Consider the following 24,590-nt stretch of genomic DNA (forward strand, 5'->3'; position numbering starts at 1 on the left):
AAGTGGTGAAGGATGCATTGCACGAGTGGACAGTACCCTGATAATATGGTACTGTGATTCTAAGTACATTTAGTAGCAACTGAACCCAAAACGTGGAGATGCTGGAGTATTGCAGTATTAACCTTTATGCCGCTCAGCACCAGCCAGTTCTGCTTTGCCCGTGCCTAGGATATGGGGAGGAGCCAGGAATCCTGTCATTCCCATTGACACAGGGCTGTCACCTGCCTTGTGGGTGAAGTCACTTATAGTTGTGTTCTTCCTCACTTGCGGAATCGGATCGGGTGGAGAAGGGGAGGCTTGTAAGATAGGTAACCCCTACCTGCAGCCACAGATCTTTGAAATTCTACTGACCCTTTGACCATAAGGTTTAGCTGTATTGTAATACTGGTTGGTACTGTAAATCTTTCTTTTTTCCTTTATTTTCTTTTGTTATTGTTGTGAAAGATTAGAATTATGCCCATCATGAATGACTTCTTAAGCAAAAGTTTCATTCTTCTGCTTCTGTTTTTTGTTTTGTTTTTTTTTTTAGTGGCCTATCTTATAATATTCCATATTCTCTTTGTGCTCTTTGTGTGGACATACTGGAAGTCTATTTTTACTCTCCCGGTGCAGCCAGGCAAAAAGGTAAGAGTCCAAGCACTTTTCACTCATTGCAGAACGAAAGCAGGGATGCTAAAGAGAACTCAAAAATCCTTCAGTCGAGTTGATCTGGACAAGTGCTCAGGTTTCCTAAAGAGATGGAAAGTGACCTAGAGTTGTCCATAAAAACCGAGTAATTTACCGTTCTGAGAATCCTTTAACTCCCCAAAGAGCATGGTTTAAATCAGAGATGGCGTTAACGTTTCAAGCTGCCTTTTCAGGTGTTCCAGGAGCCGATAGTGTTTTTCATGTTGAGAATAACAGGATTGATGATTATTAACTTACATATTTGCAGTGTCGTTGATCTCTAAGCATTTAAGCAAGTTGGAGGCCAAATCCTGAGGACCTTCCTTAACCTAGCCTTACTGGAGTCTCCCGAGTAAGGACGTTCAGTTTTGGCTTTTGCTCTTCACGGAAGGTGTTACAGTGCCGGTGGAAACGGGTGCGTTTGCAATGGTAGTGGGGTTTCTGGATCCCTTGAGCCAGATGGTTGTGGTGGGTATGTGAATGTTCTGTGTCCCACCAAAGTCCAGCACTGCCTGCTCTGCTGGGAGCCCTTTGCCGGCTGGAGCGGGCCCCTTCGTAGTGGTTAAGTTTGCTTCATTTGTCAGACTCTTTCTTGCGATAGTGAGGGATAGAAGAATCTTTTTCCTTTTAAACATGCGGAGAGTCTGATGTCGCGTGTGTGTGGCAGTGAGGACTGTGGCTGTGTGCATAGCATACGGCTTTTGACGTGGTGCTGGGTATACAAGTTGCTCCAGTAGCTCCAGTCCTTGTACTTCCCTGGTCGGCAGCATCATGGAAGATAAGTGTAACGATACGCTATGGTAAAGAGAAACTGGGGTTCAGTGTGACAGAAGTTGGTTGTTTCATGAATAATACTTTAGTTAAGGGTTTGGTATTGTTTTTTAACGTAGGTGGTTTATTTTAGGACAAGGGTATGATTTAGTGGTTTGAGCACAGGCCAGTTGGAGGCAGGCATTTTGTTTCAATTCTTTTTCTACCAAATACTTACTTTTTCCTGTTGCTCGGATGGGTGGCATTTTTTTCAATTTGTTTTACCTCTTTATGAAATGCTAGTAAAACACCATGTGTGGAGCAATAGAATGAGGATGATGTTTGTGTGGCATTGCAAATCTACATGACCGAAATCAGGTCCTAATTACAAGAATGTGAATTTCTAAATAACAACTAATCCCGGTTTTAGAAATAGAAAACTGTGGCTGGGGACATAGTTTTATCTTCTTGCTCACAAGGGAAGCGCTTAAAGCATCCCTCTCATGGTTAGTAATGTTATTCATGGAAAATAGTAATCTAAGGCAGCAGCAGTAGCAATTCTAGTATGTTGTTTTGTGATGCTTAATTTCGCTTTTGTGTTTCTTATTGATGTATCATCGCAGAGTATCCTGGCTGTCCAGCACTCTCTCCCTTTGCCTTCTCAACAAGCACATTTTCACACTAGATTAATCTCATTAGAAGGAGCGGGAGGTAAAAACATTCGCAAACTTGCCTGTATTTGAAATGTTATCTCTGCTACCCGTGGGTAACTGCTCCTCTCATGACTTCTGCTTCTAGTACCATATGTCCTATGCTGACAAAGAACGCTATGAAAATGAAGAAAGGCCGGAGGTGCAGAGGCAAATTCTCGCCGAAATTGCAAGGAAGTTGCCGGTGTACACAAGAACGGGGAACGGAGGTCAGCTAAGCAGCGAGCTTTGTTCCTCTAAATCTAATCAAGCACGCTGAAGTAGCATATGCTGGCGATCCAGATGATACCGCCGACCAACAGGGTGTTCCTAATGCCCCTGCATGCGCTGAGTAACTCTTGTGCGAATAATTTTAATGGCTTTTCTCTCAGGTTTTATGTTTGGGAAAACAAAAAAGCCTTGAACGCTTGGGTTTGTCCTCAGTGGAGTCCCAGGTGCTGCCTTTGAGAAGCAGTATGTTACCCCTTGTATTTAGAGTTGAAAAGCCTACTTATGTTGTCTGCCTTTAGTAATAGTAACAGAATGACCAAATCTGTAGTTGTTTTTCCTTAAAATGGAGTCTAGCCAGAGGGAAGTGTACAATTTTGTTTTATTGCTTTTAAGCTGGCTGTGTGCTTTGCAGTGAGGCTCGTTCCCCCCATCTGCAAGGCTCCGGAAGGATTATGAGCATTGCTTATCGGATTGTGACCTGGCAGCAAAAATCAGCTGCAAATGCACTCATCTTTTGAAGTGATAAAGGAAAGAATATGAATAGTTAGGAAATGAGCAGAATATTAACTATGGTGAAAAAAGAACACTTTTCTGTTACTTGGTATTAACGTGTCTTTAATTTCAGGTGTCCGATTCTGTGATAGATGCCAGCTAATAAAACCTGATCGTTGTCACCATTGTTCCGTTTGTGCTATGTAAGTTACTGGACTGTTCTTCACTGAAGTGACTATAGTCACCACTAAGTTATGTGAATGGGCCGGTCCTTCACGTGCCTGTTTACACATAAAGGTACCCAAGTACCTCTGTTCCAGCTGCAGGCGACAGAGTATGTTCGTGTGTGGCAGCGTTAGCATTTGCATTTCTGCTGCCTGTGGCCCTGAAGTGTTTGCAGTTCCCATACCTACAGGTGTATCGGCGTTCAGTGGCTGGAAAGCATGGCATGTAGTGAAAACCAACTGATTAACCATTAACTGATCGTCCTTTTTTCTTTCTTGTCCTTTTGCAGATGCGTGCTAAAAATGGACCATCACTGTCCGTGGTACGTCCTAGATACTGGTTTGTACTTTTCTGAAAAGAGAGGTTGTTTAAATACTTTTCTTCCCCAGAATAGTGTCTGTATGCCCCTTTCATTTTAGACCCTGCATCTCTCTCTGTTGGGAAATTTATAAAATACTTACACTTTGAAATTGCCTGAACTGTTTGATATTTTGAAAGAGAGATCATTCATGTTTGTTCCATAAAGTATGCGTAAAAAAGCTGTTACATCGATATAATTTAAAGCCCAACTGCTAATTCACTCTTTGACCATTATTCAAATTTTAAAGGGGCTTCAACTTAGCCTTTAATTTTGGGTATATAATCATTTCAGCATGCAGTTGGTGGTTGCTTTCAATAACAATATTTGCACGCGGATTGTTTCTGAAATGATGCCTGCCACCTGTGCATGGTCAGAGACAGTTTGTGTGGAATGGTGCATGGATGAATTAAGCTTTACACTTTTTGAGAATTGCTGCCACTAAATTTCTTAAACTCCTCCTTTTTTTAAAGAGGGAAGATTTCAGAAATCAGAAGGAACACAAACATTTCCTCCCCTGAACCTCCCTGTTAACACTAAATTGTGAGGATTTTTCAAACCTGAGTTTTGAGACAAACACCTACTATTTTTTCCGCATTCCCTCGTTCCTTTTTAAAGTTGTCGTGTGCATGGACAATTATAGTAAAATTTGGGTTTATTTATTTTGTATGTAAACAAACAAGCAGTGGTGAATCTGGCTCCTGAGTTTTGCAGATGAATAAAGTAACACAGAAATCCCAGATCGGGTTACCTTTGGAGACAAGAAACAAACATTGAGTAATTAGAGCCTGCCTCTGACAAATTTACCAGTGGTACCAACTTTAAAACAGATTCCAAAAATACGAACTGTCCTTTTACTTGGCTTAGCAAGAATTCCTCAAGTGAAAAGCAAAAAGGCTTTTGTTATATTTCATTTTGACCACTAAGGGGAGCTGTTTATTGGCGAAATTGTGTTGTATACTCGAGAGGCTTAATAGAACCAAAAGAAATTGTAGTACTCATTGTTACAACCGTGCGCTGTACGTATCCTGACTTCAACTTTGCTTTTGTTCTCTAGGGTGAATAACTGCATTGGATTTTCTAACTACAAATTCTTTCTACTGTTCTTAGCCTATTCTTTGTTGTATTGCTTGTATATTGCTGCAACAGTCTTCAAGTATTTCATTAAGTACTGGACAGTAAGTTGTGAAATGTGGTTACTTTTTCATATCCTGTGAGCCTGGTGGGGTTTAGTCACTCTTGTTACTTTTTTGCTTTCAGTCAGTGGAGGGTCTGCATTTCTTCTGTAAGGTGTTTTCCTGTGCCCTGTTTTGAGTATAACTCCCATTATACGTCTGAAATGCACAAAGCGAGAAGCAAATAGACTTCAGGAATTCCAAGTTGTAGAGTTAGCTTCTGGCAAAGAAGTTATATCCTTTTCCTGTTCTTGTGTTCGCATGTATGTATCTCAGAATCTTTCTTACCAAAGTATAACATCCTGGCACTGATCTGTACATATTTACTGAACAGTATCAAAAAACGGTGTTCATTTTGTAATCCCCACGTGACTCCTTGCTCAATTTAAAAGTTGACTGAAATAAAGTATGCTGCTGCTTCAGTTATCGATTATCATTCGTACGCAAGCAATGCCAACTGACAGTTCCAGTAAGAGACTGGCCTTTTGTCTCCAGGGTTTTTTGTGTCCCCTCTGCTGCTAACTCTGTATGACCGTGTTTAAGTAACTTCACTTTGCTGTGCATTAATTTATTAAATTCTCTTGGTTTAATGGCTAATCACTTACATAAAATGCCTCCCGAGAGAGATGCTCATGGGACACTAGCAGGAATTGTTTCTTACGCTAAGAAAGGCACACAGGCTTGAGCTCTGTGGCTGCATATAGGGGATGTGCAAAGGCTGAGAAGTAATTTTTTTTCCTTTGCGGTCCCCACAGCCCATCTGTAGGTGTGCGCTCACGGGGATCCCTGGCACTTGACTCTTCTGCTGTAGAAGGAAATAAGTGTTTCTTCTGCTTGTAAGATCCCGCTTGGCTTTTAAACTCTTCCAGACCACCTATGCTCAGTTCTAAGGCTACCTGACCGCTATAGCTGTGGAGGGCAGGTTTTCTTGGCATGCCTTATATTGCAAGAGGTGCAGAATTTTAATATATGGGCAGGAAACGCAGCAGAACGTAAACAGGGCTTCCAGAGCTTGTGCCTGCTTATTTCCCTGTGGGCCCAGGGCATGTTTCTTGTGCCCAGGTGGGAAGCTGTGATTGTACTGGCTCTGTTAGAGACAAGAAGTTAGTAGCAAAGCCCCACTCCTTCTGCTGCGGTTACAGGAGGGGAAACAAACCAGATCATTTCTTTGCCTCTTCTTGCTTTTTATAGTCAGGTGTGACTTTTGCGTAGACGAGTTGGAGAACTCCAAATGGGAGTTTTAGAGGATCTCTTTCTTCTCTCTCAGAACAAAGAATTTCCAGCTTTTATTTGTTCCTATCACTTGTTCTGTGTTGCTTTTCTTTCCAGGGTGAGCTGACTAATGGACGTTCCAAATTCCACGTCCTTTTCCTCCTCTTTGTGGCGGTCATGTTCTTCGTAAGCCTGATGTTTCTGTTTGGCTACCATTGTTGGCTCGTTAGTAGAAACAGATCTACTTTAGGTAAGGCTCTTGTGTCTTACTTCTTTAGGTAACATACACCAAAAGTGCTGTAAGAAGAAAAAAAGAAAAAAAAAAGGGCATTTGTGTTCAACTCCTATACCTTCCCGCTGGCTTATGAGGAGAGGAAGATTTAAGATCTTGGCACAATGCTGCAGAAAATTGTCACTTCAAATGAGCTGCATTTATTAGCTGGTGTGACAAAAGCTTTGTTAGGGAAACGAGAGCCTTAAAGTGTAAAAGTCCAATTATAAAAATGTTATGCATATGTATAACTACATTTGCTGTGAAATGAGTGCAGCTTTTCAGGAATATTGGCTCTTTAAGCTCATGTGCTGGAGCGCATCCTAAAACAGCCTAGTAAGGTTGGGAAAAACAGTGTCCATCTTCATTGACAAAGGCAAAGAAGTTATGACTGTAAAACCATTGAAATGAAAATCTGAAACGGTATGATTTTGTCGAGTGATTTCTTTGTCTTTCCTCAGATAAATGTTGTTCAATTTTTAAAGCTTTTTGGATAAAGTTGTATAACAAAACATACACTATCAAGAGTTTAAGCAAATACTCAGATTTTGTATAGTTATTAACTTTAAAACTCATTTCATGGGGCACTGAAGCTCATCTATCCCAAAACAGCAGACCTCTGCAGTGGCTTAGAAGGTAGATAAAATTGTTTCTAGTGCACTCTAGCTTCTCCTCCCCTCTCTTTTCTTAATTTTGTGTCTCGCCATAACATAGGGTCTATTTGCATATGTTTGTTCCTAATGCTTGTTCATTATATCATTAATGAATGAGGCAATTTAAATCTCCAGTGCCACTTCTGAAATATGCGTTGAAGACCAACCTACTTAATTCTGCAGATTTTTTACTTAGAAATGTCTACCCACTGAATTTCCACAAGTCTCACGCAAAGATCTTTTAACTCTATTCTCTAGATGAAACAAACCGCTCGTAGTTTGGTTTGACTGTTCCATGTGGTTCAGTTGCAAGACCAAATTCCTTCCTTCGGTTTGAAAGTCTTTACAGGCTTGCAAAATGAAAAAAACCTGTTATTTTCAAACTTTGTATCTTTGTAATGCTAGTTCATACTCTGTGAAATCATGTTGTCTTTAGATGGCTACAACATGCACAATCCCGTTTCAGAGTATTTGGCATTGATTTTTGTTTTTTTCACTGAAATTGCATTTGTGTGTAGAGGCTTTCTCAGCTCCAGTGTTTCAAAATGGCCCAGATAAAAATGGATTCAATCTTGGCTTTGTAAAGAATCTTCAGCAAGTGTTTGGAGAAGAAAAAAAGCTCTGGTTACTACCTATTGCCTCTAGGTAAGTAATACTAATACTGGCTTCTAAATGTCTGCTACAGCCTCATGTGTTACGCCTATTATTGTGTGGCTTGGCTGACTACTATTGTCCGTCATTGTAAATGCACCAACAAACATCATCTGTGTTAATCCTGTTCACCAGAAGTCTGGAAGGGAAAGGTTTTTGAGGGCTAAATGCGCTGCACAGGGTGTTTGAACTCCTCCTGGACTCCTGTGTGGATGGGTGTTCACCTCAAAGATGCCGTTTTCTTCATCTGTCAGACTCCTCTGCCTGAAACAGAGTTTATGTTTCTTAATGTAGGGGAAAATGTTGTTTTGGCACTTAGTAGACCAGTAGTAAAGTACACTGGAATTTAATTCCTTTAGTAATTGGGCACAATTTAAAATAACTTCCTGCCACAGCAGTTCACAACTTTTTCAAGTAGCAATGTCTAAGGCCCAGTTGCATCCCCACTGCCATCTCTTTTCCACTCTTAAGTATAGTTCAAGGGAAGAGATGAGTACAGAAAGCCTTTCTGTTAATGAAAGGCAGCACTGAAGCGCTAGCAGAGGCGCATTACCAGTGTGTCTAGTCATCGCAGGGAGAACACTCAGGTTGTTTTCCTTGCATAAAGATAAATTATCAGAGGAAAAAGGCACTTCAGGTAGTTTACAGTTCCTCTGTCTATGCTGCTGGTGGTTAGGGAATACAGTACGGTGCAGACCAAGCTAGAACACCTAGTTTTTAACTTTGTGAGTTTACATTACATGAATTTGAACGTACTCTCAAACTCGTTTGATATCCAGATACGCATTTCTATTTGGGCAGTAGTAAAGCCAAACAAGCTTTTGCAACGTTAGATCTTTGCAGAGTGTTTGTTTGTTTTTTTCCCCCATTTTGCGTACAGGTTTAGGTCACAGGAAAGTGGTTCTTTTATTTGTCCTTTCAGCAACATCTAACTAAGATTGGGGCCATTTTCTATTGGGTGTCATTCAAACACAGGAGTGTAATTTCTGCCCGGAAGAATCTATGGTATAAATCGATAAAATTTATACCTATGGTAAAATTTATATCTATGGTATAAATTGCTCCTTCGACATAAATGTTTCCCTTAGTTCCCCTCACACTTCTGGCTGTCCATAAGTTAATTTTTTTATGTTTTTTTTCTGTATCCGAATGACTTGATCAAGTTAGGCACATTTAAGTTCTGCTAAAAATTACTTAATTCCAGGCTATCGGTTTGCACTTTTATTCTCCAGAGAGCTTGACGGAATTGAGGACCAAATTACTCGCTAGTAAAACTTGGTATCTGAGCTGCCACAAAAAATAAACACAGTATTTTTCAAAACTTAAAAATAATTTTAAGTAAACATTGGAAATACAGTCAACAGAAAACTCTATTTGCAGATAAAACGTGTAGAAATTGTCATCCTTCAGAGTCACTTGCTGCTTTTTACGGTGTCTTTCTCTCCTTTTTCTATGCAGCCAGGGTGATGGACATTTTTTCCCCATGAGAGCTTTGTGTGAAGCTCAGAATCCTCTCCTAGCAAATGAAGAGCAATGGGAAGATGATGGAATAGATGAAGAGCCTCATGGTAAGGTAACGCTAAAGGAAATTAGTTGTGTCTTGACCTACAGTGACTAATGGATGAATTATAAGAGCTAATCAAATAAAAAAATTGTGTTGGCTAAGTCACCGGGCAGCTCTGACTTGGCTAATGAACACAGAATAAAAATAAGCCCTACTTTGGAGTCAACTCTTTTTTTCTTTTTTTTTTTTTTTTAGCAGCTTTCTACTTGCAAGTAAATGAACTGAGAGGTTGTTACAAGTTGCAGAGAGAAATTGAAATTTCCACAAACTGAGTGTATTTATATGCAAATGTTGCTGCACGCAGCACAGTTATTGAAGACATAAAGCTGTGCCTGTAAAAATGAAAAGACTAGGATTTTTTTTTTAAAGTGCATTTATCCTCTGAGAGTTTGTGAAAACATGCATGCAAACACCTGAATGCAGTGATACATTTAGGAAGCTACTTTATACTTTGTTCAGCTGTATTACAAGAGTAAAGCAGTTCATTTGGTTTTGATGCTTGCCTAGCTATGCCCTAATCTCCTTAGAAGAAATATATGTGCTGAGAGCAACTCTAGGTGAACCGGCGTGTTTGTACAATGGATTTGATCAGTTTCTGAAATGTAAACATACCTTCTATGCTGTGGGTGTCCTATTAGAAGAAAGAGTTTATATGTGTATCCATTCTTTGATGATTTCTGTTAGATGGATCCAAAATTAGTTTAATGATTCTTTACTGTCACATTTCTCTGTTTGAACTTTTTTTTTCCCCTTGCATCTTTACCTGCAAGCTTTGGTCTTTGGAGAATACAGCATGCATCAGAATATCAGGGTTCGTGTCAGAGTTACCATGTTTGAGGGTTCAGAAATTCTGTCAGTAAGTTAAGCATGGGCCCATATTTTTTCCTGTGGAGCAAGGATTCCATCCACAGGTTCCCTTTAAAAGAAATAAATAATCTCACTCTTCTTTTCCCTTTAAGGAATGGTGAAAGTGTTAGTTAATTCTCAGGTTACTATAATTAGTGGATCAAGCAAGTATACCTGGAGAGCCAAATAATCACTGCCTTAGTGTTCAGAGACGCGATTTCCATAGTCGCGCTCTTTATTGCCTCAGAACAGTTTTCAGAAACTTTGTTGATAATGTTCCCTTTCAGGATATGCATTTTAGTCTTCTGTGCACAATGTATGTTTGGGAACCTGTGAGGAGGACTGTAGTCTTGGTTAAAGGGGGTAGCAGAAACTTTTCATGTGAACATTTTTATACATGCGCAAGGTACTGTGCAATGAGCTCTTTAATCCTAACAGCACAGTGTTTGCTGTTCAGTCTCTGGTTAGGTCTTACCTGCAGCTGTTTGTTCAAGTTATTCCACGGCAAAATAAAGCCTGTGGTTTTTTCCAAGGCACGCTTCACATACTGCTGGGCAAATATCCTCTCCAGGATTCTGTCAGTAGGACTGAAGAGGCTCATTTCAGCTTTTCTTCAGATTAACTGCTTTAATTAGTTCGTATTTGTGTGTTAGAAAACTACCTGTTCTTCCTGGTTTGTTCTATACATTTTGGCAGTTATACGGTAACACAAATTTGCTTTAAAAATAACAAAATATGGCATCTCTGTGTATTGTTTATGATGCTTAAAATAACTCCTTTAGGAATGAGTCGGAACTTCTTCCAACTTTTACAAAGTATAAATTCTCTGAATAGAAAATTAATTCTTAAGTATGAAAACGTTTGACAGTGAGACAATTTTTGGCCAGATCAGATGCCAGAATCTGAATCTGGAGCTTATATGAAGTCCCACGATTTATAGTGCTTATAAAATAAATGACATTTACAGGCAGTTGAACTAGATGATGGTTGTAGGTCCCTTCCAACTGAAATATTCTATTCTATTCTACTCTACTAGTCTTTCTCAGTGAAAAAATAGTTTGCAATCTTATTCCAAGAAGCTGTGGAACTGTCATATTGGTAAAATTAGAACCTCGTACTGTACTGTAAAAGCCAAACTGAGCCTATACAAAGTTATAGACAAAGGTGAAAAAACAGGCTGAACGCACGCTGTGAGTAGATGGCTAGCTGTTAGTGTGTGGATCTTGGTCCACGATTGGAGAAGTTTTAATTTTTTTGCAGTGGCTGTGAGGTGAAGGTGGGAACTACAAATAAAAGAATGCCCTAGATAAGGGGATTGTGTCCTTTTTATGTCTACAAATCAGTGATTTGTAGAACTGGAATTCAGCTGCTAGAGCAAACATTGGGGGAAATCCACTTCCCTTTATTTTTCTTACAAACAGGCAAATCCTCCTCTCAGCTCTCAGTCTGAACATCTGAATTTTGCAAGATGAAGTCCCACATGGAGATTGGGGCAGTGTGTGTGGTTGGGAGGGGAGGAAGCTGACACCCTTCCCTGGATGCTTCTGTGGCCGGTGCTGCAGGACTGAGAGTAGCCGACACTTGTAATGCAGCTTTCAGCCCTGCCGCTGGTCCGGTTTCGTGTGCAGGGTGATGCACAGAGCTTTCACCAAAAAGCTCCACGGCAGGCAGGGTTGCCTGAATCTTGCACTCTGCAAGTTCTGCAGCTCTCCATGACCACCAGGTAGGGTCATGATCGATTCAGTAATCATAGAATCATTTGGATTGGAAAAGACCTTTAAGATCATAGAGTCCAACCGTGTAACACATGTAAAATATTTTTGAGTAAATGGTTTTGTGATACAGCATAAATCCATCTCGTGGAGCATTTTTCTCTAAGCTCTTCGCTGTACCATTCTGCTACCACAGATAACAAATGTCTGTGCATCATTTTGATTCATATAAAAGATGTTGGGGAGAGGGAGTTGTATAAGAAAAGGTACCAGGTTTTCTTTTTCCTATTACCTGGATATCAGGCAAAGCAGGAGTTGAGGAAACACGAAGGCTCAGATTTTTCAATCTTGCAGTCTTACGAGATGGCACTGCCAGCTGCACCGAGGTCAGAGTAACAACTACCCTCTTGTATTTAAGTGGGGTCCCTTGCCTCCTGGAGTTTCACCTGTAATTGCTCGTGCGCTTGTGTTAGGTAGCAGGAGTAATGAAGGGCCTCCTCATCAGCTGAGTCCCTCACTCCAGGCTCATGCAGGAGAGAGAGAAACACCACAGAAATAATGAAAAAATGAGGAGCTTGATGAAATGTTTCTTTGTGTAATGATATTGTGCCTAACTGCATTATTGCAGGCTTTTGCTTCCGCCCTGATTATTCTGTGTCTGCATAAAGCAGGGCATTTTTAAGCCCCCACAGCTGCAAAATCAGCTCCCATGTGGATACTGGGGGAGATGAGCATTAAGGGGACTGGGAGATTCATGAGGAGAGGACAAGCCCAACTGAAAGCAAGGAGATGAGGTAGCTTCGTCTAGGTCCCAGGAGTGTACAGGCCAGCTTCTCAATCATCTTATCCACAGGGTTGTCCTTTTTTCTGTGATATGGATGTTTAAATGTGCCCTTCCTGGTTGGTTGTTTTTTTTTTTCCTTAACCCTGGCCTTGCTAAGGCTGTTATTGTTTCATGCAGGGAGAAGAATATTGGGGGGGACCTTTTGTTTCATTTCTTAGCCAGAGACTGAAAACACTTGCTTCCAAATACATGGTAATTTGAATTTTTTTCAGATTTATTAACGCTCATCCCTTATTCATAGGCATCTGTTTAGTCTGTCTAGCCAGAGAGCTACCCCGATCACATGCTGGCGGCTTATAAGGTTATCAGTTTTTTCAAAGAACTCATCTAGACTGCATTTGACGTGTTGGTGGCGGGTGTTTCAGTACTGTGAATGCTTGCACTCTTTGTCTTGTGGAGCCTCGGACAGGACAGCCATTTCTGTACATTTATAGCAACATCTCATCTCTTTGATTGATTTATTAATTTAATCATGTGTTTCATTTAAACTTACAAAAGGCTTCAGTATATGAATCAAATCTTTCCCAAATTGTTCTCATCTTCAAAAATCTGTCATCTCTACTAAGTAACATCTTCCCAGCAGAAACCCACGTATCCAGAGTAATAGGTGGAAGTTGAGATCTCTGTTGGTGTGATGAAGCTTCAGGTGTCCGAAGGCAAGTGATTTGAATCTACATTCAAATTGGTAGGAGTCTAATTAAAGGAGCTTCATGTCCTGAGATACTGGCTAATTTGGCATAGCAGTCCTTCGAGTAGAGAAGTCGTCTGTTGTGGCTGTAGGGATTGGATTTCTATCCATCGAGAAATTTAAAAAGCTACTTAGATGTCGGAAGTGAGCAGAGATTGCGCAGACAGTGCAACGGTGTATTGGCCAATTCAGAAAACTGAGACAAAAGACTAGGTTTGCATCTCTGGATTTTAGGCATGATATAAATGGTTAAATTGTGTCCGACAGAAAAAGATTAAGTTAAAGCAGTGCTAAACCCTGCATCAATGACTGCCTTATGATCAGTTTTGAAACGATGGGGGGATACCTGTGTAGGAATCCACATCAGTTCGACTAAATTGGTAAATATAGTTAGTAAAACCAATATGGTTTTGCATGTGGATCAGACCTGCAGCTGCTAAATCAATTAGATGAAAAAAGATATTCCATAAAAAGTTTGTAGTGAAATTTCAGTGAGGCTAATGTCCCCGAGCCAGCAGGTCTTATATATCCTTCTATCAGTTCCCTTTGACATTCGGATCGTATGCTTTCCTAAAGGTATGCAGAATAAAGGGCTGTTCTCTGGAACTTCCCATCTGAATAAATGGATTAGATTTGCATGGTAGAATAGATGTCTATGCTAATAAATATGAAAATAACCTGATAACGGAAATAGCACTGATTCTTTTTATACTTAATAGGGAAACAAGAGGCCTAGGCAAATTTATTTATTGTGTATGTATCATTGAGTGGTAAGGGGGAAGTGTTTGCTTTTTGCTTTTCTTTCTTTACCTTCACAGGGAAAATTCATTTGGAGAAAATTAAAGGAAGTTCTGTGGCAAATTGATTTTTGACGCTGCTTGGTGCCATTCTTGCATTTTGACCATCATGTCTTACAACGAGCTCTGGATTTTAGAACTGAACAGTGCGAGATCAGTATAAGGTGTCTACAGAGCAATACAGTTTTAAAATCCTGGTTTTGGCAGGCATGGGAACAACTCTAGAAGTATGAATTTGGGAATTGGATCTTATTCCTATAGCTGCCACAGACTTTTTAATTTTTTTTATAGGACAGCGTGTTTCACTTAACAATGTTCTGCAGGTGGGGAGAAATACAGCATGATAACCTTCCTCTCTGAGGCAGGTTATGAAGATAGATTTATGCACATGAATTGCTTTGCATTTCTTGGGTATTAGTTACTGTAATAATACAGTTCTACAGTAGAGCAAAATGTTGTTGTTGCCTACGATCAGTGGGATGCTGTTTCCCTTGAATATGAGGTGTGAGCTGCTTTCAGGCCGGCTGTCGTTTTAAACAGTCTCCACGTGGTTGTAGACTGCTGTTAGATTGACCCCGAGCTTCCTCTTCATCAGATGAAACAAGCCCAACTGCCTCAACCTCTCTACATAGGTTTAAAGTGGAAATTTCTGTGCTGCTTATATATGGCTTAGGTCTGACCTCCACAGCTTTCAGTTTTCCAAGATTTGGGCTGAAACTGTGTGTCTTCCTAGAAAAATGATGGTTTTATTTTGCAAGTGAAAACGTTGAGGAATAAACTTACCATGAGTGCATGAAATGCATTACCATGTATTTCTACCACGGCTGTATTAACCCAACGCTATTCAGAGAACATGATTTCCTGGTTCATTAAGCTTTGGTACCTTCACCCCCACCTGACAGAAGGGTTTTAGGAGGCTGCGTTGTAGGCACGAATGATGTTTTACTCTTCCTTGTTTTCTCACCGCTGCTTTTCTTTTTTGTAAGGCATCAGCAAATGAAGTGCTCTAAGCTTAGCGTTTTCAGATTCCATCTTACACAATAGAAGTAAACCAGTATAATTTTCTAACCAGAAAGGCCTGAAATGTTCCATTAAAACTGAAAGATCTTTATTTGTCTTTCTGGCTTTAAAGCTTGTGGCACAGTCATAAAATAGATAAAGCCAGTAACAGAGTAATCTCAGTTTAAATACTGCTGTTCAGTTAGCTCTGACAAGTGGTTGTCTCTTTTTATTTGGAATGATTCTTAAAAACACACTCCCATGCTTAGTGAAAAATATATTCTCAGTGAGAAAAACAGATTTACTTACCTCTAACTACTTTGTTTTTCATTGTATAGATTCTGGTGAAGCTTCATCCCTTGCCATAGAAAGGGAGACATAGCAGTTTGAAAATGCGGCAGTATGAAGCTTGCTCAGAAAGGTCAGTATTTCTTTCTTCATTACCTTCAAAACAGCCGCTCTGCAGGGAAATCGGTAGGTAATGTTGGACAGGCTTTGACTTTGACAGTGGCATATGGCCCGTGCTCGGGCAGAGTCGTCTAACATGCTGAAGGCAGTGGAGTGCAGACCTTCACGCTGGCTTTGGAGTGGTTGCAGCTGTGATAGTGGCATGCCACCTAGGCCTCTGAGCCCACTGAAGGGCAGAGACCCTCTCACCAGAGTATTGTGTTGATGCATCTATGCATGGTAGTATTTCACCAATATTTCTCCAGCTTGTCCAGAAATACACTGTTTAAGAGAACCTAAAAGAAAACAGTGGCTATGCAGTAGCCCTGGGTTGACACAGTTGACACAAGAGCCGAAAGCTGTTTGTAGGGGAGGGTGCAAACCCTGCAGCTCCTCTGGTAAATGTGGCAGGAACGACTCTTGCCACTAACTTGTACGATTACAAGATTGCAAGTTGTTCAGTGATTCGTGAAAGGTGTGGGCAGGTGCCGATACAGTCTTAAAAGAAACTGAAGTTGAGACCAACCGAGTCGCAGTTAGGAATAAATGGAAGTGACTTGTAATGCCCACATCAGCTGCTACTCTCTTTTTTCACCCTGGAGAAACTTGGGTCCAACAAGAGATGATACAGTTTGGGGAAGATGCTGCTACCAGAATGTTCACTGGTCTATGATCTGTTCTGACTTCCGTAACAGTGGGGAGATATCCCGCACACGTACCGTTGCAGTAAGCTGCAGGCTGTGTCCTCTTCAGTCTCTATGAAAACGTTTTCACAGTGGAGTCTAATTGACAAAGGTTCATGGAGTGTCCTCTGCTGTCCCACTTGCAGGAGGTGGAACAGTCAGATAGAATTTGCCCCTCTGTTTTCTGTGAGCATTGAATAACTGTATTGTACGGCAAAGCACCGTGATCCACTGCCTCGTTCCACACACGAATAGGGCAACTCGAGATTTTTATAAATGGGCTTCTTGCACGTTGTAGATGCGATTCCATTTTCTTCCATTGAGAAGAAAAACCCCAAAGTATTTTTTCTGTCGATTGTCAGTGAGGACCGCATACTGCCATTCTACTGAGGGAGTGAAAAAACCAGCATTTTCCCTGTCGTTCTACAGGGCTTTAAAACGATGGTCGAAGTCAAGATTAGACAGCCATCAGATCAGTGCTTATAGTTGCACATTTTTCTTTAAATTCCAGCTTCCCTCTCAGGAGTCGACATCCCTTCTCTTGGCATGGACTTCAGTTTTGAGGGGCAGAAAACAAGTGGATCTTCAAGATGAGACAACATCATGAAGTATCGTCTGATTGGAATCTGCATTCTAGAGTGCTTCTCCAGAAATCCTGCTATCCAGATGTTCCAAGGCTTTATAAGTTTAAGTTACAGAGTGAACAGAACAGTTTTATAGAGTGATTCTGGCCAATCTTCTTTGGCCTGCTCTCTTTATTTTATAAATAATATATATTTTTTATTCCAAATAGGTAAAAAGTATTGATGCGAGGGCATTTCCAAAGGCCTTTTCATTTTGCAGACATCAGGGACTCGAGTTCTTGAAATTCTTCCAAGCCATAATATTCTTGGGGATGGTATTTATTTTGAGACTGATTCTCCAACCTTCTCTGACTAGCAGCATTTTCTAATGCGTTTAAAGTTCTATCTGAGTCAGTCCGACTCAATGAGAGACAGACCCACTTAAATTTGGCACTAAATTGATAGTTGGATGTAAGCGTGTTGAAAGAAAAAGTGCTGAACGTGCATATATACACGTGCAGCCGTGCATGAAGATAAAATACTCACTTTGCCAGTATCAAGATTCAAGAATATTGTGGCCATAGATTTTTTTTAAAAAATTTTAGGAGGGTGTAATTGTCTTAGAGTTTGGGTTATGGTGCCCTTTAAGCCCAGTCCTACTTGCAGGCACCTAAAATGCAAAAGGGAACTTTAGACAGTACAGTTTGCATTAATTCCTAGGGCAAAAATATCAACTCATTCCTGGATCAGCGTTTGATGGAAATTTGTGTGGTTATGGAGTCAGAAAGGAAGATGTAAATTCGAAACACGTGAGTTGGAAATGTGCACTGAAAGTTTAGCTCCAACAGCAGTGTTTGGAGTTTACGCGCCACGAAGGCGGTTTTAGCCCCCTAATGCTGAAGAGACAATTGATGTTTGCATTTTTTCAAACTTCTTCCTAAGTAAATGTATTGACTGGTGGTTTAAAGGTTTTTTCAGCACTACGAGGTGATCAGATCTTTTCTTCGCTTCGCTCCATTTGCAGTCAAAGGAATGTATCACTGTTTTTATTCTGTGGAATGGAACTGAGAATTTGCTGGCAGGATTATACGCATTTTTCTAGACCTGAGTTTTTATCTGCATGATTCAGACCTGGCAACTCCATCACTCATGTTTGAATTAGGTGCATGCTTAAAGTATTAGTATACTGCCTTTAAGATCATTTGTTACCATTTTCTATCCCGTTTTTGTGTTTGTTTATCATCCCGTTTGTGTTGCCAGTGACTACAGAAGCAGTTGTGCATGTCATGAGAAATTACTTGATAAGTATCTGTTTGGTGACAAAGGCCTTGCCTACGTACTAAATCCTTTTCTCCTCTGTTTACTCTGCCGCTGCTACCAGTGGAAATGTGTTCGTGAGGCCGAAGAGAGTCTTGCAGAGATTTTCTGTCCATAAGAGTAGACGTTTAACTACCTGGTATAAACCGTGCCCTGCGCACAGGTATTTTATACATCAGCCGCTGTAGTTCGGTGCAGAGCAGGCAGCGACCTCCGTGGAATGTCTTATTGCTGAAGTTTCCGTGATAGGAGTCAGGGTGGGCTCTCCCAGGCTTAGTGTCGGTTACTCTCTCTTCTCCTCAGAGCGGTACTGAACACCTTGAATGTTCCTGCTTCGACCACTTTAACCACGTCCGTTGGGTGGTTCTGCCATCAAACGGCTGTTGAGTGCTGAAACTATTTTTCCTATCAAACTAAACCTGTATTTCTAATGTAAATCTCGTGGTGGACCTTAAGCTGTGTTTGATGAAAGATGGCAGTAGAATTAATCGCCTCATTTCTGGCAAAATGTGTTCTGCAGGGGGATCTTGAGAGGAAGATGGCAGCTAAACACAATAGGAGATGTATAGGAATTTAGCACCAACAGAGGTGCTATTTGTGCCTTTTAAAACTCTAAATTCCTCGTATGTAAGAACAGGAGGATGATTTGGTGACTTTCTGTTTCATTCTGTCAACAGAAGTGTATTTCTAAGATAGGAGTATCAGAGATGTGTCTGAAGCTGCGTGGATTTACGGGATTTTTCTGAGCAGGTTCCTGTACCCTTTCTGGGTTTGGTTCTGTTTACAGCCGTGTCATTCTTTCAGTGTCGTTTCTCTGCCAAGCAGCAGCAGCAGAAGAGCTACCTACAAGATCTGCAGGCAGTAGCCCTGCCCGCTGTCCAGCTGCAGCACTGTCCATTAGGTAGTATATAAAGTCAATTTTTGTCTTCTAATTATTATTAAAACGGATGTCTTTATGATAACGCAGCTGTCCAGCTCAGATCTAGAACCAGCTTTAAAGGTTTCCAAGTAACTTGCTCTTACTCAGTAACTTTTCTTGTAATTAGTTATGGCTGATTTTTCCCTTCCCTTAAAAGCAGCTCAGCCTCACTTGGTTATGACAAACTCTTGCCCAGGTAGAAACACTAAATAGTTTGATAGTTTCAGAACCACTTCAAAGAATATTCACACGTCGGATTTCTGAAAGCTTCAGAATGAAACATGAAACACAAAAGTTGTGTAAAAATGAGGCAGAACAAAATGCGGAGGAAACGCATGTCTGAGTGACTGAACAAGCTGCATTTTGTTCTCTTCTGCTTACTTGAAGGCGACAGCCTTACGCTACACCTGGCCTTTGTGCCGCTTACGCTGCGTTCCAGTGCCACAGAACAGTCGGGCAGGTTCCTCTGCATCCCGTGGTTAAAGCTGAGTGCAGAAAGCTGCAGTGAAAGGTGGGTGTCCAGGAGGACGGCGTCAGCGTGGCGTTTGCTGAAGACATTATGCGTCTGTGCTCTTCAAGGCAGCACGTAAATGAACAGTCAGATCCCTGCGGGGAAACTTCGTGTTTCTCAAAATACCGATGCCGAGATCTTTTTGCTCGGTGCATTATTGCAGCCGATGCCACAAGCATAATTGCAGATGGCCTACTAAGGAGAATGCAGTTTTTTCCAATTAGTATTTTTGGCCTTTAAAAAGGCTGTTAACTAGAGATCTGGGCAGCGTAAAAGCAGTAATTTTGACTGCGCCCCCTGCTACCTGTGGTTTTAAAGCCGGGCTGCTATTTACTTTTTAAATTGACTTTTTTTTTCCTTAGCTTCTGAAAGAAAGTTGCATACAAAGAATGTGTTAAATGCAGGGTGCGTAAAGTTCTGTCGAATATGCTAGGTAAATGCACTGGAAAACAGAAATCCTCAGGCTGTCTGTAGTCACTGCTGCAGGGAAAGTATTCAGCCGAGTGCGTGGTAGTTTTTTTAATATGCAAATACCTCCTTAAGGGGTACAGCCACTGCGACATCTCCTTTGTTCTCCATCCCCCTAACCCTCACCCAGAGGCTCTCCACCACACCATCGCTGACTGTAAGGGCTGTGCAGTCAAACCTCTCCCTTACATACAGTGCGACACCTCCACCTCGCCTGCCCTGCCTATCCCTCCTCAACAGCCTGCAGCCCTCCATCCCAGCACTCCAATCGTGGGGCTCGTTCCACCAAGTCTCGCCCATACCAGTGATACCGTAGCTCTGGGAGCTGGCCAAGGCTTCCAGTTCATCCTGTTTGTTTCTCATCCTACCTGCGTTGGTGTACAAGCGTCTCAGATACGCTCCTGAGCCCTCCATGCGCCCAGGAGCAGCGTAAACGTTCCCACTAGGATTGCCACCCCGTGACGTTTACTGTCAGTCTCTACCTAGTTAGGTGCTGTAAATCCAGTTGCTCCCCAAAAATTCAGTAAACTCCTAAGGTTTGAATCTCAGTTCTGGTGCTGATTTAGGTTGTGCGACTGTAGTGCTCACTAAGCTGTTGAACTGCAGCCTGGTGCAGCGTGGAAGCAGCAAGGCAACTGTCTCGACCCCATCCAGGGGGCTGTTTTCTCTGGCTTTGCATCAGATCTACGCTGCAGAAAAGAAGTGGTTTTCAGCTCAGGGTCAGAAACAGCCATTGTCCTTAGTGGATCTCATACTGCCAGTAGAGCTTGAGGTGTAGAAGCACCTGTATTTAGAGAAGAACGATTTTGTTAGCTTAGTGTAGCCAAGGGAGGTGGATCTGACCGCTGGCGGGAGGACGCTCTTCACACGGCCACGAGGCTGCTCTGCAGTGCAGACCAGGCCTGCGACCGCTGGCTGCGGTGCCAGTTACTGTCAGGGTTATTTCGACGAGAGCGTGGAAGCTGGAACGGGACCGGCAGGTGCTGCCTGTAATTCTACCAACGGTCATCAGGTAGTAATATATATGGCTCGAGTGACAACCGGCGTTGCAGGTGTCAGAGACTCGGCAGGAGTGTCTCTGAAAGTGTTGAACACAACCATGGTTTTGTTAGCTTAAACCAGGGCACGGAAGTGCGAGAGTTCAGCCCAGGTACAGCATGTTCTACCTTGCCTTTGGCCCGTTTGTTGTTTGTATTTCAGCGTTTTACAAACGCATTTCACGGCCTTCGTGTGGGTGAGGACTTCCTCTGCTATAAGCAGCCTTCCCAGGCGGAGGTCCTTGTGTGAAAGAACGAACGCTCTTGCTGGGTTTTACTGTGATACCTGCCACTCTGTCTCATCCCTGTACTCCTAGATTAATGCTCCAAAATAACTGACCGCTAACAACCGCCTCCTCACCTCTCCCCCTTCTCTCCCATTTACGTTCAGGTACACTGTACTCTTTAAAAAAAAAATAAATAGAGAAAACATCATATTGATGTTTCTATGGATAGAATCGTGGCAAGTCCTCTCCTTGGCCGGTGAGTCCCGTCCAAGGAATTCGGACTTCTGTAAGCCTCACTGCACTGCAATTTTGTTTTGTCTCTTGCTGAATTGGTACCGTGTGTTTTTGGAGTAGAGTAAGACTGCATTCCTTTAAACGGGAAGCAGTACTGTGTGTGTTTAGTAGGCTGTAGCTAGTGCATGTAGTGTACTGTCATTGACAAGAACCGGGAAGCTTCCCAACAGCACGGTAGCAGTGAATGTTTACTTCCTGGAAGAAACCAGAAACGTGATTCAGCAAAATCTGTACTAGCTGTAGTTTTTTAGTTCTGTGTGCTGGTGGGGACTGAAAGCACAACTTGGTATTTCTTACCAAACCTGATGCATAAAGTCTGTAACATAATATGAATGTAAAGTGTCCGGGGGGGAAGAAGAATTTACCTTGTCTTCCCCAAAGTTAGATATAAAGAATGTGCTAAGATGTATTCAGGGACCCGCTGCCTCTCGTGTAGTCGTTACGCCAGCAGAACAGATTTACTGTCTGCATAGCTGGCTCGTTCACGAAAGCGTTGAATTAGCAGGCTAAGGAGGTACTGTTGACCCTGTTAAGCCAGAATTAATTAACTCAGAGTCACATTTTCATTTCAGTGATTCCTGTGGTACAAATTTTTGAAGTTGATCCATAGGGCTTGAAAATACCTTGATTTTTTGGGTATTTTTCCAAATCCATCAGCTTCTGTTTTGTTACGGAACACTTGCAAAAATAAACTCGTTCTGAAACCATCAGTTAAAGCACTTCCATGGTAGAGTGGCTTTTTTCATTAAACGTAACGGCCTGTCAGCTTGGCAGCGACAAGCATTGCAAGGCTGTGGCACTACCGCGTCCTCTTCCTGCTTGATGCTTTATTTCCTTTTCTGGTGATTAACATTGCGATCATGCCCACCGTTAGACAGTTTTATTCTTGTTGTCCTTTTTCCGTCTCCCTTTGCGAGAGAGTCTTTCCTCTTCCTCCTGAATATATAGTAAAAATAGTATGAGCTTTCAGCTGTTCGTGCTGATTTTTTGGATACTGTGAAGGTGAGTAGGTGCCATTTAACATGCGGGTATTTTACCTGAAGGCATTCCTGCTGTTTTGGTGCTTATTAGACTTGAACTTTTCTTGAGCTAAACCTTGGGCTAAATCCCCCGGGAAGCCTGGAAACAAGCACAAGAAGTTGTCCTCCCCACCTCCTTTCTAACCCGGGGAAGGTGTGTGCAGCACCTTCTCAGATCAGCACTTCCCTTTGGAAGAGAAAGGAAAATCCAGTGGATTCTTGCAAGCGTTGGTGTATTTGGTTTTTTCCCTGCCTTTTTCTGGAGGATCCAGGAGCCTCTAGGATGTGTAGGAGAGAGAAATTCCTCGTATTGGTGTCTCGTATCCTGACGATGTAATGAACCGCCGGGGCTGGTGCAGAGGTGGCCTCCCCTGAGGAGGAGGTACGATTTTTTTATGACTAAGAGCTTGTGTGAGGAGGCAGGCGGAACCTATTGTGCTGTTCTGAATTAACTCCACGTGCGGGCATTCTCCTTCTGCAGTAATTACACTGACGTGTAGCTTCCTGCTGTACTCGCCGGCAGTCTGAGCAGGAGCTATTCCAGGGTAACTCCAAAGCGCGTTGTTGGAGCAGGGAACTTCTAACAGCTTCCCTTTTGCTAGTAACATATAAAATAGAAAAGGTCGTGTTATTTTGTAAATTCTTCTATCTGTCCAGCTGCTTTTCATCTGAAAGTGACTCATTTACGTGTGTTGTGAAAATGGGTCCCTCAAAGATAAAACTTAATTGTGTCTCAGGATCAGATAATCGCAGACCTATCTGCGTGTTAGAATTCAGCATTAGAAGGCGTTTTTCACCTTGCTTCAAGGTAAAGCGAGTGGGTTTCACTCACTGGTGTTTTGACTAGGCGGGAAAGCTTGGGTGGGGCGGAACGCCGGCTGCGAGAGCCGTTCTGGGATCAGGAGGCTGCGCTCGGGCTCCCATACGCTACCTCTTCGCCTGGGTCAGGACTCCCTCCGCTGTAAACCACCGTAGCGCGACGCCCTTCCCGTGTCGAGGAGGACTGCCTTAGCGGGCTGTGCCGGCAGCTGCTACGTCACTGGAAATAGGAACATAAACTCCATTGGACTGATCTGTTCTGACACTCAGCTGCTTTTTAGATAACCATTATGGCCTGGTGTTGGTATTTATAAGTATCTCGCGTACAGTCAGCGCTGTTCTGTTCAGCTAAGGACGTGCCACTATGTCGTTTGATACCGATTTCTCGCCCCTTAATTTAATAGGAAGTAAATGTTTTCCAATGAATGTCACGAACGGTCTGCTGACAGCGTTTGGGATGTTCAGTCGGGTTCAGTTTAATGCTGCTGCCGACGTTGAGGCTTTTGATATCAAATGGGTTTTTACAAAAGCTTTGGATACTCGTTTTTACTGTCCGACCAACTCTCTGACTTTATTATGAATGCTTTGTGTACGTTTCACTAGCACTTTCCAAGTGTTTGTAAGGTTTCTACAGCTGAATATCCTGTACGTTCTGCTTTGTCATTTTCTACTATGGTTTACACCAGAAAGCCTGCACGGTTTATGCTGTACTGCGGGCAAGGACTGCATTAAAACCATTTTTGGCTAATTTATTATACTTGTGAATGGTTATTTCCTACGACTTAGCCTACGCTCAGGCTAAACGTTCTCTCTCTGGAAGCCTCACACAACTTTCATTAATTGCAATTCCTGCTTGGAGTGGGGAAGGTTCTTCATCTGTGTCGAAAGAAAGGATTCGCGAAGTGCTGCCCCTCGTCTCACCAGGTGCGGGCTGGGGCAGCCCAGGCCTTTGCGTTCCGCTCACCTGACGAGAGGTATGAAGCACTCCCGCTTGCGGTGACATTCTGCAACCCTGCGCTTTTTAGAATGTGGATATATTTAAAAAATGATAATGGACTATATTGCCTTTAGATAGAAATTTCCCCAAAGTTACAGTGAGGCCAGGTACGAGCTAGTTTAAGTGTTGGATATTGGGTACTTGGTGCCAGGGGATTTAAAGCCAAAGAAAGTATTTGGCTGCAGATTTATGTTTGATCCGATCGATACAGGTGCCGCATTGAGTGTTCGGAAAGGGTGCTAAGCCACGAGGGCCGTATTTGTCTTTTGACTTGAAGCCCTGTTGCTCTGCGAACAGAGCCACAAATCGAGTTCAAGTTTTCGCCACAGCTTTCCCTTCTTTAAAAGGGTTAGCGGTACCGATTCAACCACAGACGTTTTAAGAGACGGCACTGCAGCGCTCCATGTGTAGGACTGCCCTAGACAGTGCTGCCCCCACCCTCAATTCCCACCCAGTTCGCCAGGGC

The 24,590-nt window shown here is 42.2% G+C and overlaps 1 protein-coding gene across 2 annotated transcripts in view; it reads left to right on the forward strand.

Moving 5' to 3' along the window:
• The window catches only part of ZDHHC15 (zDHHC palmitoyltransferase 15), a 35,579-nt gene extending 11,700 nt beyond the window's left edge, over positions 1–23,879 (forward strand). For both annotated transcript variants that reach the window (XM_076347426.1, XM_076347425.1), the window contains exons 3-12: positions 530–624; positions 2,215–2,335; positions 2,962–3,031; positions 3,343–3,375; positions 4,469–4,589; positions 5,916–6,048; positions 7,241–7,367; positions 8,832–8,941; positions 15,162–15,244; positions 16,465–23,879. In XM_076347426.1, coding sequence (XP_076203541.1) covers positions 530–624; positions 2,215–2,335; positions 2,962–3,031; positions 3,343–3,375; positions 4,469–4,589; positions 5,916–6,048; positions 7,241–7,367; positions 8,832–8,941; positions 15,162–15,205 — 854 coding nt within the window. In that variant the 3' untranslated portion in view covers positions 15,206–15,244; positions 16,465–23,879. The remainder of the gene's footprint in view (positions 1–529; positions 625–2,214; positions 2,336–2,961; positions 3,032–3,342; positions 3,376–4,468; positions 4,590–5,915; positions 6,049–7,240; positions 7,368–8,831; positions 8,942–15,161; positions 15,245–16,464) is intronic.
• The last annotated feature ends 711 nt before the right edge of the window (positions 23,880–24,590 follow it).

This window comes from Aptenodytes patagonicus, chromosome 9 (assembly GCF_965638725.1).
Source record: "Aptenodytes patagonicus chromosome 9, bAptPat1.pri.cur, whole genome shotgun sequence".
NCBI classification, from domain to species: domain Eukaryota; kingdom Metazoa; phylum Chordata; class Aves; order Sphenisciformes; family Spheniscidae; genus Aptenodytes; species Aptenodytes patagonicus.